General features: G+C 52.5%; 6 protein-coding genes across 6 annotated transcripts; 4 read left to right on the top strand and 2 right to left on the bottom strand.

Annotated features, from left to right (window-relative positions):
* The first annotated feature begins 26 nt into the window (after nt 1–26).
* On the top strand, nt 27–1313 carry LOC108022731 (uncharacterized). Its single transcript, XM_017091821.3, has 3 exons — nt 27–582; nt 637–982; nt 1040–1313. The coding sequence occupies exons 1-3, from the start codon at nt 114–116 to the stop codon at nt 1311–1313; spliced, it is 1089 nt and encodes a 362-aa protein (XP_016947310.2). The 5' UTR covers nt 27–113.
* On the bottom strand, nt 1232–1961 carry LOC108022732 (putative ATP synthase subunit f, mitochondrial). The gene is made up of 3 exons (XM_017091822.3): nt 1910–1961; nt 1760–1842; nt 1232–1650 (listed from the first exon to the last, which is right to left on the bottom strand). The coding sequence occupies exons 2-3, from the start codon at nt 1836–1838 to the stop codon at nt 1406–1408; spliced, it is 324 nt and encodes a 107-aa protein (XP_016947311.1). The 5' UTR covers nt 1839–1842; nt 1910–1961; the 3' UTR covers nt 1232–1405.
* A 409-nt stretch (nt 1962–2370) lies between these two features.
* Nucleotides 2371–4831, top strand: LOC108023094 (uncharacterized). Its single transcript, XM_017092355.3, has 3 exons — nt 2371–2803; nt 2870–3389; nt 3640–4831. Exons 1-3 carry the CDS (start codon nt 2466–2468, stop codon nt 4171–4173), a joined length of 1392 nt encoding a protein of 463 aa, XP_016947844.1. The 5' UTR covers nt 2371–2465; the 3' UTR covers nt 4174–4831.
* Nucleotides 4832–4926: 95 nt separating this feature from the next.
* On the top strand, nt 4927–6041 carry LOC108022341 (uncharacterized). Its single transcript, XM_017091204.3, has 3 exons — nt 4927–5476; nt 5534–5641; nt 5694–6041. The coding sequence occupies exons 1-3, from the start codon at nt 5087–5089 to the stop codon at nt 5931–5933; spliced, it is 738 nt and encodes a 245-aa protein (XP_016946693.1). The 5' UTR covers nt 4927–5086; the 3' UTR covers nt 5934–6041.
* A 139-nt stretch (nt 6042–6180) lies between these two features.
* On the top strand, nt 6181–7368 carry LOC108022992 (S-adenosylmethionine sensor upstream of mTORC1). Its single transcript, XM_017092222.3, has one exon. The coding sequence runs from the start codon at nt 6347–6349 to the stop codon at nt 7253–7255; it is 909 nt and encodes a 302-aa protein (XP_016947711.1). The 5' UTR covers nt 6181–6346; the 3' UTR covers nt 7256–7368.
* On the bottom strand, nt 7277–9713 carry LOC108022991 (transcription factor grauzone). Its single transcript, XM_017092221.3, has 4 exons — nt 9472–9713; nt 8135–9408; nt 7692–8082; nt 7277–7635 (listed from the first exon to the last, which is right to left on the bottom strand). Exons 1-4 carry the CDS (start codon nt 9586–9588, stop codon nt 7396–7398), a joined length of 2022 nt encoding a protein of 673 aa, XP_016947710.1. The 5' UTR covers nt 9589–9713; the 3' UTR covers nt 7277–7395.
* Nucleotides 9714–9750: the final 37 nt, after the last annotated feature.

Genomic DNA, 9750 nt, shown 5'->3' with positions numbered 1-9750 from the left:
ATACTATTTGGCGCTACAAATTGGGTATCAGTATCTGTTTAGCTTTGGGATCGAGAAGATCAGACAAAACTACAGAAAACCTTTTAATATATTAAAACAATATTTTTGGTTTTATGTTGCAAAATCAATCATATTTTGACTTTAATCCTATGGGAAAACCCACACTTCTTATTTATAATGTACTGATGGGTCTGACAATGGGCTCCCTGAACTGCCCCACTGGAAGGTCCAATCCCCTGCAGTTCCACCTGGTGCGTCAGTGTCAGCGAGCCTCGGCGGAGGATCCTTTGGCGCTGGAAAACACCTCCTCCCTGCAGGACTGCGTTAATCTGGCCCATGAAATGCGGGGTCTGGCCCTGAACTACGCTCCAGGAGGAGCAAGGAGGAGAAACATATACGACCAGAGGTCCTTTGGCAAGGAGGGTCAGAAGCAGCAGCATGTTCGCAGTCGTCTGAGTGCATTCGAACAACCTGGGGAGTTTTTCAACTGCCATGTGCTGCAGTGTCCGCAGAACAATACATTTTCTGGGATGGTCAACGACAGTCGCTTTGACTACTACAGCTTATATGGCAGGCCAACAGGTTGGTGCTCTAGGTTATGTTTTACAATATTTAAAATGGCAATCGCCTTGCCAGTTGTGCAGAACTACAGCTGTCTGCCGGAGGTGGGCCTTTTCGTGGTATACACCCAGCCCAGTGCCTACTTGAATGCCTCGTTGACCTGCTCCAACTCCTCCGAGTACACTGGCAGTCTGGCCCACATAGCCTCCGAGTTCAGAACCAACTCATTGGCCCAGTGGTTGCTGGAGTTCAACAGAAAGTCCCAGCCCGAAAAGCAAGAAGCGAATGTGTTCCTGGCCTACGTGGGATTGGTCTACAACAGATCCACTTCATTGAACGCCCTGGATTTCAGGAACTCCCAGCAGGAAAGCCTGCAGTGCTTTCTTTACAGGGCCTGGGATGCAGGTCATCCTCGTCATAGGTGGGTTGACCACGCATTTAATCCAGTAAACGTAACTAAGAGCTTGCAAACTACCAGTCAGGAGCTGACCAATGCCAGCTGCGTGGCCCTGACGGCGCAGGGAACCTGGCAAACGCTCCACTGCGACCGGGAGCTGCCCTTTATCTGCGAAATCCACACGGCCAGGCCAACATCCAACTGGGAGCACTCCTATTCCGAGCTGGACATAGGCCCAAACGCTGTCTTCGAGTGCAACGGCAACGATAACGATAGAGTCTATGGCAGCATGGATATTCGCAGCCGTTTTATTCACTTAAGCGGTTTTCAAAACACAAAAGCCAAATATAGATAGGGTTCTACGGTGTTTGCCCGCCACTCGCACGCCTTGTGGAGAGTGTAGTGTCTAGTGTAGATGCTGGACAGCAACACCGGGAGCAGCGCCGTTTAGTGGTACTTGTAGTTCCTGTGGTGCTTCAACTTGGTGTAGTTAATCAGATAGAAGAACGTCATGCTGGCGACGGTCAGCTGGAAGAAGGGAGCGATTCCGGCGCGCTTGGGGAACACGTACTTGTGCTGCCAGCGCCACCAGGCACGGCTCACGGCTCCGGCCACCGCGTTGGGGGTCTTGTTGCGGCGTCCCAGCCAGGCGCCGATCTCGCCCAGCTTCACCTGTCCGAAGGGCACATCGGCTGCAAGGATATTCGGTCAATTATGTAAAGTGGCCAGCGGTTTTTCGGGCAGTGTAAGTGTGCGACTGCCGCAAAATTACGTAATTCGCGCACTCCTCGCGGTACCCACCTTTGCCGTAGAAGCGAGCGGGGTCGTAGGGCCCGTGCACCTTGGGGTTGTACTCAGCTGGATAGTCACCGAAAGCCATCTCGCTGGTTTAATTGGAATAAATTCTCAATTCGGATTCTTATGAAACGGAAAATTACGCCTGCTACTTACTCGTTCGATACCAAGTATGACCTGCTGGAATATACCGAAATATACTGGCCCAGTCTAGGGTGACCATTTTCCGAACTAATTGTAACATGCTTAGGAGGATTACTAGTTCTTAAAAGAATACTTCTTAAATTCGCTATTCATGTAAGAAATAAGACAGAAAATTTAAATACAATTTCTTACAATTTATAAAATTAAAAATGTAATTTTCAATATATGGGTTTTGACTGGATTTGAACTTTTAGGTAAAAAATTTTACAGATTAAGAGTTTACCTTTTATGAATTTTTACTCCTATGCATATTGAAATAAGGTGTAAATTGCATATGTTTTGTATATTTTCAATGTATTTATTAAATTGCCTTTAATTAACACTTTATTCACATTCCTAAGTCAACAGTATTTTGTAGTATTTTTCCTTCTTGGTTGAACGGAAGCCCTCCACTTCTGGAGCTTGCGCCACCTGGCCACACTGCAGTATATACAGAAATCAAATAGGATTTTTGCATTCAAATTGGAGTCCAACTGAATCGAACGTTAAAGCTGTGTAAACAAAAACAATGAAACTGGAGGAGCTGCTGACCAAGGGATCCTCCTCGCCGCCAGAGGACGACGACGAGGACGAGAAGGTGGAGCTGAAGCCACAGAAGGCGAGCAGCGCCACTGCGGACGAGGGGGCGGAGAACGCGGAGGATGCGGCCGAGGATGCTGGCGAAAAGGAAGGCGCGGGTGGCAAGAAGAAGGGCACGCGCAAGAAACGCTCCCTAAACTGGGAGGAGGCCGAGCGAGGGCTGCTCCTCGAGGTCATCAAGTCCAAGGTGGCCTTTGTGGAGAACCGCAGCGTGGACTCCAAGAGCATAAAGGCCAAGCGTCTGGCGTGGTCGCAGATCACCAAGCAGTAAGTTGCGCAACTGTGGCACGAGGAAGGAGCTCCTATTCTAATGATACCCAACCCCACCCCCAGGTTCAACGCCCTCAACTTCCGCCACCGCCTGCTGGAGCAGATCCAGGTGCAGTGGCGCAGCATGAAGAACTCCGCGAAGCGTGAGCACCAGCAGAAGCATCCCAAGTCTGATCCCCTGGAAGGCATGCGCATGATCGAGTTCCTGGAGGAGATGCAGAAGGACCCGGTCACCTCACGCAGCCAGACGCGCAGCGCCAACACGAATGGCGCCCTGAAGAAGGAGCTCCTCGACATCGACGAGGACGAGGACATGCCGCTGGCCGCTCTGCCAAACTCCACAAATGCCAGCGAGGACACGCTGCAGACCTCCACCATCGCCATTCCCTCGCCGCCGCCCTCCACCGCCGGCGGGGATGGAGACTCGCAGCAGGAAGGCACTCCCGCCCAGCCGGCAGCCCAGCGTCGCAAGCGGGCCAAGGCCAAGCAGTCGCCCTCGGGCGCCAAGACAGAAACCTCCGCCGAGACGGGGGAGGAAAACGAAAAGGGAGCCGGATCACCGCGGAAACGGCGTCAAAGGAATGTGAGTTTTTACAGTCTTTAATGGATTAGCAGAGTCTTATACTCAGAACACGTATTAGGCACTTAATTTAAGGTCATACTTCCAGAAGTCTAAACTTTTTCTTTGTGTGTTAAAGGAATCCTTTAATTAAACCCTTAAATTTTATATCCTTTATAAAAGAGAGTAATATACAAACACAGAATTAATCTCCATTCAACATTAGTAATAGCAATAGTTGGCTAAACCTCACTAATACTTCTTCTTTCGCCAGCTCTCACAGGCCCAGTCGCTTCTGTCCGATGACAACGAGGCCTCCAACAGCGTGGCTCCGATCAGCTCGCACCAACAGTTCTCCCTGGGCGCCACACCAGTGGCGGACGCGAATAGCCAGCCACTGGAGCTGGTGGCCGCCTCCGAAATGGAGCAGAAGTACAAGCAGGACCTGTTCCGGCTGCTGAAACAGGCCCGCCTGGCCGAGATCGACTACGCCCGGCGGGAGCACGAGCAGAAGCTGCGCTTCGAGCAGATGGAGCAGGAGGTCAAGATGGCCTACTACCGCCAGGAGCAGGACCTCAAGCTGCGGCACATGCGCGAGGAGCACGACATCCGGCTGCGGCAGCAGCGGCGGGAGCACGAGGCCCGCCTGGGGATCTACACGCTGAAGGGCTGCGGCCTGAACGGGAGCATACAGGAGCAGAGCTCGGCCAAGTGCAATGCCAAAGCGGACTACAACAACGTCCACGAGGGCCCCGGGCCATCGACCAGTGCGGAGGGGGCGCTGGCGCTCAATGCCGCCTGCAATTAGGGGGCGTGGCCGTGGCCGTTGGCTCATATGCATATACAATACGAATTGCCAGCAATTAGCGTGTAAGGGCATTTAGAGGAAACATCAACAGTACTTTAAAATTTAGCTTGAAATACGTTTAGCGAAATGTAGCTCATCCAGATGCGGATGCGAATACTCATCGACACACTCAAGTTGCCACGCGGACTAATGGACTGTTGTTTTTTGTGCATTTCGCACCGAACGAACTCACAGGCATTGCATTTTCAAGAAATTAGTATTATATAATTTTATCGGTATCAGTTAAGAGCAGCGCGCCGGGCGGAGAGATCAATTCAAACGCGGTTGTGTCGTCGAAAACAAACTCAAAAATACTCAGCACAGACTTTGGATAAGTTCCCCACTTGCAGGACGCAATTTACTCATCAGTCAGTATTCTCTATGGCCACTGTATTATTTTTATATATTCTCCTTTAGTTCTAAGTTTTTTTACACAACTACCACTTATACATAGGGGTGCAACCAGGCCGCAATGTAAATCCATGTATGTTTGTCCATACAGAAGCGAGAACTTTTATAATTCGTGTAATCATAAGTTACTGTACGTCGTGTTGTATAGCGCTGTAATATCCTGTCACTTGCTTCAGCTTAATAAATACCCTATGTCGGGCGAGAGCGAGGTAACATTAAACCATTAGATAATGAAATACAAATACATAGTGTGTAAACATCTGGGACGTGCGTTTTAATGGTTCTTCTGAGTCCCCCAAAGTTAGCTACTCGGAATATTTCACAAATTCACAATCCAAAGTTCAATCGATTTTGCTATTTCTAATGCTCATTTATATCTACACTCTTTTACTATAAAATTGTTTTAGAAACCGTGTAACCCATCAACCTCTGGAACCACTGTATAATCTGTAAGTGGCGCAGCATGAAGGACCTGGACGGCTCCCTGGATACCCTGGAGAACGCCCGCTTCAACTACGTCTATGTAAAGGCCATTGCCAGGTTGGAAAGGAACTCCATCTTCACACACAGCGAGCTGGTCAGCATAGTGATGCTCTACCACAAATTCGTCCTGGTTAATGGACCCAGAGCCAAGTACATGACCATCGCGCAACTCTCTATGCTGATGGAGCTTCTGTTCGAGATTGAGGATCGCGAACTGAGTGCTACCATTGTGTACAGAATGGCCCATACCCCGGGTTCCAGGTCCTCGGATTTCTTTCCGGACAGACATGTGCACTTGGACTCCTTTGTGAGGCTGTTCACCATCTACTTCACCAGGGATCTGCAGATGAAGATGGAGTTTGCCTTTTCGGTGAGGAGTTTATAGTTTTACTTTGATAAGGGAGAATATGGAAGACCCTTGTTGCAGATCTACGATAAGACCGATTCCCAGCAGTTGAATGGCGAGCAGGTGGGGTTCTTCGTTAAGAAGTTTTTCGACTGCGAGGACGAAGACGAGGCCGCCGAACTGCGAATGGTTAGGTGTATTTTTCCTATATTTGAGTGGCTAGTAGTTTTTTTCCTTACAGGACATGAAGGAAATGCTCTTTCTTAAGTTCGACCTGGACAAGGATACCATTATCTCGATGGAGGAGTACTTCGAGGTGGTTCGCCAGCAGCCGGAGTTGCTCGAGTGTTTTGGCCGCGTCTTCCCCCCGAATCCCCAAATGGAAGTCCTTGCGCTTTGCGCCAATGTCATGTCCTGGTTCGATGACTCGCCCAATCCCAGGCTCATGACCAGTCCTGAAACAGAAAAGCCAGATAGCTAATAGGCATCTCATAAACGGACCACAACTCATAACCAAAACTAAAATTGTATATCGTGTTGATAAGGAATTTAAAACACCAATAATATGTAATACAAATTCTCAAACAAATTTAGGAATAGGTTTTCCATATTTGTCCGCTTCTCTAGCAACAAGCGGAGGAGGTCGAGGAAATCCGAGGTGCATGTTTATACCATAGTTCGGGCTTAGAATCTATCATTTTTCACCTTTCCTTGTAATATCAGAGTTAGTCAACATATTTTGAATTTTCTGACCAGCGGTCATTTGATCGATTAATGATAGTTGATTCTCGTTGCCTCACTAATCGATGGTACTATCGACTAGTCGATTAAATGAAGGGAACTACTTGCAACTTGTAAACACAACTCAAATCAGTTGAATCAAACGCCAGCGGAATGGCCACCGAGGAGCACCAGCGCCTGGCCAGCATTGTGAAGAGCTGCCATGAGAGCCTGCGCCAGCTGACGAAAGAGCACGGCGCCAACGCGGCCTGGCAGGAGCACACGAGCCCGAAGAACGCCAAGCGGCTGGCAGAATACGCCAAGGCCATGCGGCAACTGGCGGCCATATGGGAGACCAACGAGGGGAACGTGGAGCTGCAGGCACGGAGCCGCATCAAGTGGGCCATCGACTACATTACCAAGTACTTCTTCACCGAGGGAATCTACCTGCAGAAACGGCAACGGGAGCAGCGCCTCCTGGAATCCTACAGAGCCGAGGGCCAACTGGGTGATGTGGAGTGCCGGCTGATGGAGGAGCCGCCGGACAGACTGCATGTCCTGGATGTGGGCAGCTGCTTTAACCCCTTCTCCAGTGCTCCGCATCTGGAGGTCACCGCTCTAGATCTCTGCCCCGCCACCGAAGATGTGCTGCAGGCGGACTTCCTCAAGGTGGAGGTGGTGCCCGGCATAGAAGAACCTGCTCTGGAGGCGGGCAGTGTGAGGAGGCTCCCAGCCAACCACTACGAGTGCGTCATCTTCAGCCTGCTGCTGGAGTACATGCCCAGCGCGGAGCAAAGACTGAAGTGCTGCCTCAAGGCCTACGATCTGCTCCTGCCCGAGGGCATCCTGGTGCTCATCACCCCAGACTCCCAGCACGTGGGCAAGAACGCGCACCTCATGAAGAACTGGCGCTACTCCCTGGCCAGGATCGGTCTGCTGCGGGTGCGCTTCGAGAAGCTGCCGCACATTTCGTGCATGGTGTTCCGCAAGGCCATCAGCCGGGAGCTCTCCCAGCACTGGGCGAGCATTCACCGGGAGGAGGGCATGTGCGAGGAAATCCGGATACCGCAGGACGATAGCTAGATAAGATACAGGCCTCATAAATCGATGTAAATACGTCCACGTCTACCTATTTATGGCTTAACTTATCTGTGTTAAGTGCGAGTTAATAATAATGGTTGATGATTTATCTACTATCTATGGATGTCGTAAATGGACAAATGCTATTGCTTCTGTTCCGACTGTGGGAACAGGGCGCCGCCGCCCTGGCGCTTCTTCATGGCCGAGGTGGCGCCCTGCGAAATCTTCATGATGTTCGGTGGCAGCGGCTTCTTGCGGTCCGCCTCCCACTCTGCTCGATGGAGTCGCTGCCGGTGCTTGTACATGTTGGCGTTGGAGAAGAACGTCATGGGGCAATTGGGGCAAGTGTAGAGGACCTCGCCGGTGTGGGTGGATGTGTGTTCCTGCAGTTGGGGTTCATGAAACTCGAAATTCCCTAGCCAGCGGGTCCAAAACTCACCCTAAGGTCTTGTGGTCGCTTGAAGGCCTTCTCGCACATCCCGCACTTGAACTTGCGCTCGCACAGATGGTTGTGGTAGATGTGGCGCTTGAGGGCCCTGGAGTTGGTGGATGTCTTGTTGCAGATGTGACAGCGATGCTCGCCGCCCGGCGGCTCGTGCACCGTGTTCATGTGCTGCTTCAGTCCTGAGAGGTGGCGCAGCCAGGTGCCGCATATCTCGCACTGCACGGGATCCGGCTTGGGACGCGGCTGCTCGGAATGTTCCAGCTCGTGGTGCTTCTTGAGATTCGTTTGCGAGCGAACCGTCTTGCCGCACTTATCGCAGATGATGGCTGATTCCGGGTCGTGCATGTAGCGCAGGTGCTCCTTCAGCTTGCGCTCCGTGGGGATCCTGAAAGCATTGGGAGATTAATCGTGGAGACCGGTTGCATGGGGACACCTACTTCTTGTTGCACTCTGGACAGGAGAATTTGAACTCGGACTTGGGCACATGCTTGGACACGTAGTGGTAGTCTATGGCCGACTTGGTGATGAAGCTCTTGGGGCACTTCTCGCACTGGTAGACCGGCTTTTCCTTTGGCTCCGCCTTGACCTCCGGATTCGTGTGCGTCTGCTCGTGCACATCCAGGGCGCGCGAGTCCTGGAACACCCGCCCGCACTGAGAGCACATAAAGTGCTCCGGGTTCTTGTGGACCAGTACATGCTCCGCCAGGGTCTTGCGGATGTGGAACTTCTTCCCGCAGCACTCCATGTAGCCAGCCTCGATGTTGTGGGAAAGCCGCTGATGGCGTCGCATGTCCGCAAAGTTCTGCACCAGCAGATTGCAGATGGTGCAGGGAAACTTCTTGAAGAACTGCAGGATAATCTCGTCGTACTCGCTCTGCTGGAGCTTCCGTCGCTCGATCTCCTCCCGGCTCAGGCGAACCGGCGGCACCAGGGGCTTCTCCCGCTTTCGGTACTTCTTGGGCTTCACCACCACCCGCTTGGGAATCTCGGCGTACCGCTCCTCGGGCTCAATGTCGGGCAGGCTCTGGTCGGAGTCCTCGCCACTGCTGTCGCTGGAGGAGCTGCCACTGTCGTCTGTGCCCAGGACCGCCTCGGCAGGCACAAACTCCATGTCATTGCTTTCTCTGGCGTTGTCCTCCTCGTCGTTGGAGTCCAGTTCCTCCTTCTTCGGCGAAGCAGCGGGCTCTGGCTTGGCCTTGGGCGGTCGCCCACGTCTCGTGCTCCTACGCAGCGGGCGGCCCTTGGTCGGCTGGCTGTTCTTTGCCGGTTTACTAGAGCTGCTCTTGCTGTCCGAGCCCAGAAAATCGGCTAAAGGTACATCCGAGTCACTGTCCAGTGGCTGTTCGTTCTTAATGCGCCGCTTTGGGTGCGGGGAGCCCTCGCTATGGCCACCTAGCCGCTTGGAAGCAGTTCTGCTTTCCGTGTTGACCGGGTCCTCCAGGAGTTCCACCTTGGGCAGCGGCTCCAGCTCGTTCACCTCGACCTTCACCTCGCTGGGCGCAAAGAACCCCTCGGCCAGGGCGTCGAGCTCCACGGAGTACAGCGGATTGATGGGCTCCTCCGTCTGGCCGAAGAACTCGATGGGCACGCTCTTGGCGTCGCTGATGCGCTGCTGGTGCAGGCCGGAGACCCGCTGGTGGAACTCCTCGAAGCTGCTGATGCAGTCCCAGCACTCCCGGCAGACCGCCGCATCACTGCCCGCAGTAAGGACCTAAGGGAAATGAAGATGTCGATCCTTAAGCACCCGAACTTGCAATTATGGCGCACAGCTTACCTCGGAGAACGAAAAGTGCTTGTTGATGGTCGCCCTAATGCCCAGACGCACGCCCTCCGCGGACTGCAGGCCGATGCCGGCATCGGAGGAGACCAGGCAGAGCACGCAGGCAGTCATGATGTAACCGGTTCCTCTTGCAAACCCCTAGGCCCGCTCCATTTCCACTCTCAGTTTTTTGTTTACGAATTTGCAAAAATTGTTTTCCAAAGCCTAGCAGGGTTGTCAGGTGCGCGATAGCAGAGATGGGCCAAACACCAACCAATGGGTTGGTGTACGGGC

Source organism: Drosophila biarmipes, chromosome 2R (genome assembly GCF_025231255.1).
Source record: "Drosophila biarmipes strain raj3 chromosome 2R, RU_DBia_V1.1, whole genome shotgun sequence".
Taxonomy (NCBI): Eukaryota; Metazoa; Arthropoda; class Insecta; order Diptera; family Drosophilidae; genus Drosophila; species Drosophila biarmipes.
This window is presented reverse-complemented; position numbering and strand designations above follow the sequence as displayed.

What these genes read in the sequence shown, in the direction of transcription:
- LOC108022732 (XM_017091822.3), bottom strand. Translation starts at nt 1,838, where the DNA reads ATGGCTTTCGGTGACTATCCAGCTGAGTACAACCCCAAGGTGCACGGG. An exon ending in CGCTCGCTTCTACGGCAAAG is followed by an intron (nt 1,651 to 1,759) that starts GTGGGTACCGCG and finishes ATATCCTTGCAG; the next exon opens with CCGATGTGCCCTTCGGACAG.
- LOC108023094 (XM_017092355.3), top strand. Translation starts at nt 2,466, where the DNA reads ATGAAACTGGAGGAGCTGCTGACCAAGGGATCCTCCTCGCCGCCAGAG. An exon ending in TGGTCGCAGATCACCAAGCA is followed by an intron (nt 2,804 to 2,869) that starts GTAAGTTGCGCA and finishes CCCCACCCCCAG; the next exon opens with GTTCAACGCCCTCAACTTCC. An exon ending in GGAAACGGCGTCAAAGGAAT is followed by an intron (nt 3,390 to 3,639) that starts GTGAGTTTTTAC and finishes TTCTTTCGCCAG; the next exon opens with CTCTCACAGGCCCAGTCGCT.
- LOC108022991 (XM_017092221.3), bottom strand. Translation starts at nt 9,588, where the DNA reads ATGACTGCCTGCGTGCTCTGCCTGGTCTCCTCCGATGCCGGCATCGGC. An exon ending in AGCACTTTTCGTTCTCCGAG is followed by an intron (nt 9,409 to 9,471) that starts GTAAGCTGTGCG and finishes CATTTCCCTTAG; the next exon opens with GTCCTTACTGCGGGCAGTGA. An exon ending in AGCGACCACAAGACCTTAGG is followed by an intron (nt 7,636 to 7,691) that starts GTGAGTTTTGGA and finishes CCCCAACTGCAG; the next exon opens with GAACACACATCCACCCACAC.
- LOC108022341 (XM_017091204.3), top strand. Translation starts at nt 5,087, where the DNA reads ATGAAGGACCTGGACGGCTCCCTGGATACCCTGGAGAACGCCCGCTTC. An exon ending in AGATGGAGTTTGCCTTTTCG is followed by an intron (nt 5,477 to 5,533) that starts GTGAGGAGTTTA and finishes CCCTTGTTGCAG; the next exon opens with ATCTACGATAAGACCGATTC. An exon ending in AGGCCGCCGAACTGCGAATG is followed by an intron (nt 5,642 to 5,693) that starts GTTAGGTGTATT and finishes TTTTCCTTACAG; the next exon opens with GACATGAAGGAAATGCTCTT.
- LOC108022992 (XM_017092222.3), top strand. Translation starts at nt 6,347, where the DNA reads ATGGCCACCGAGGAGCACCAGCGCCTGGCCAGCATTGTGAAGAGCTGC.
- LOC108022731 (XM_017091821.3), top strand. Translation starts at nt 114, where the DNA reads ATGTTGCAAAATCAATCATATTTTGACTTTAATCCTATGGGAAAACCC. An exon ending in CTTATATGGCAGGCCAACAG is followed by an intron (nt 583 to 636) that starts GTTGGTGCTCTA and finishes TCGCCTTGCCAG; the next exon opens with TTGTGCAGAACTACAGCTGT. An exon ending in GCAGGTCATCCTCGTCATAG is followed by an intron (nt 983 to 1,039) that starts GTGGGTTGACCA and finishes GCAAACTACCAG; the next exon opens with TCAGGAGCTGACCAATGCCA.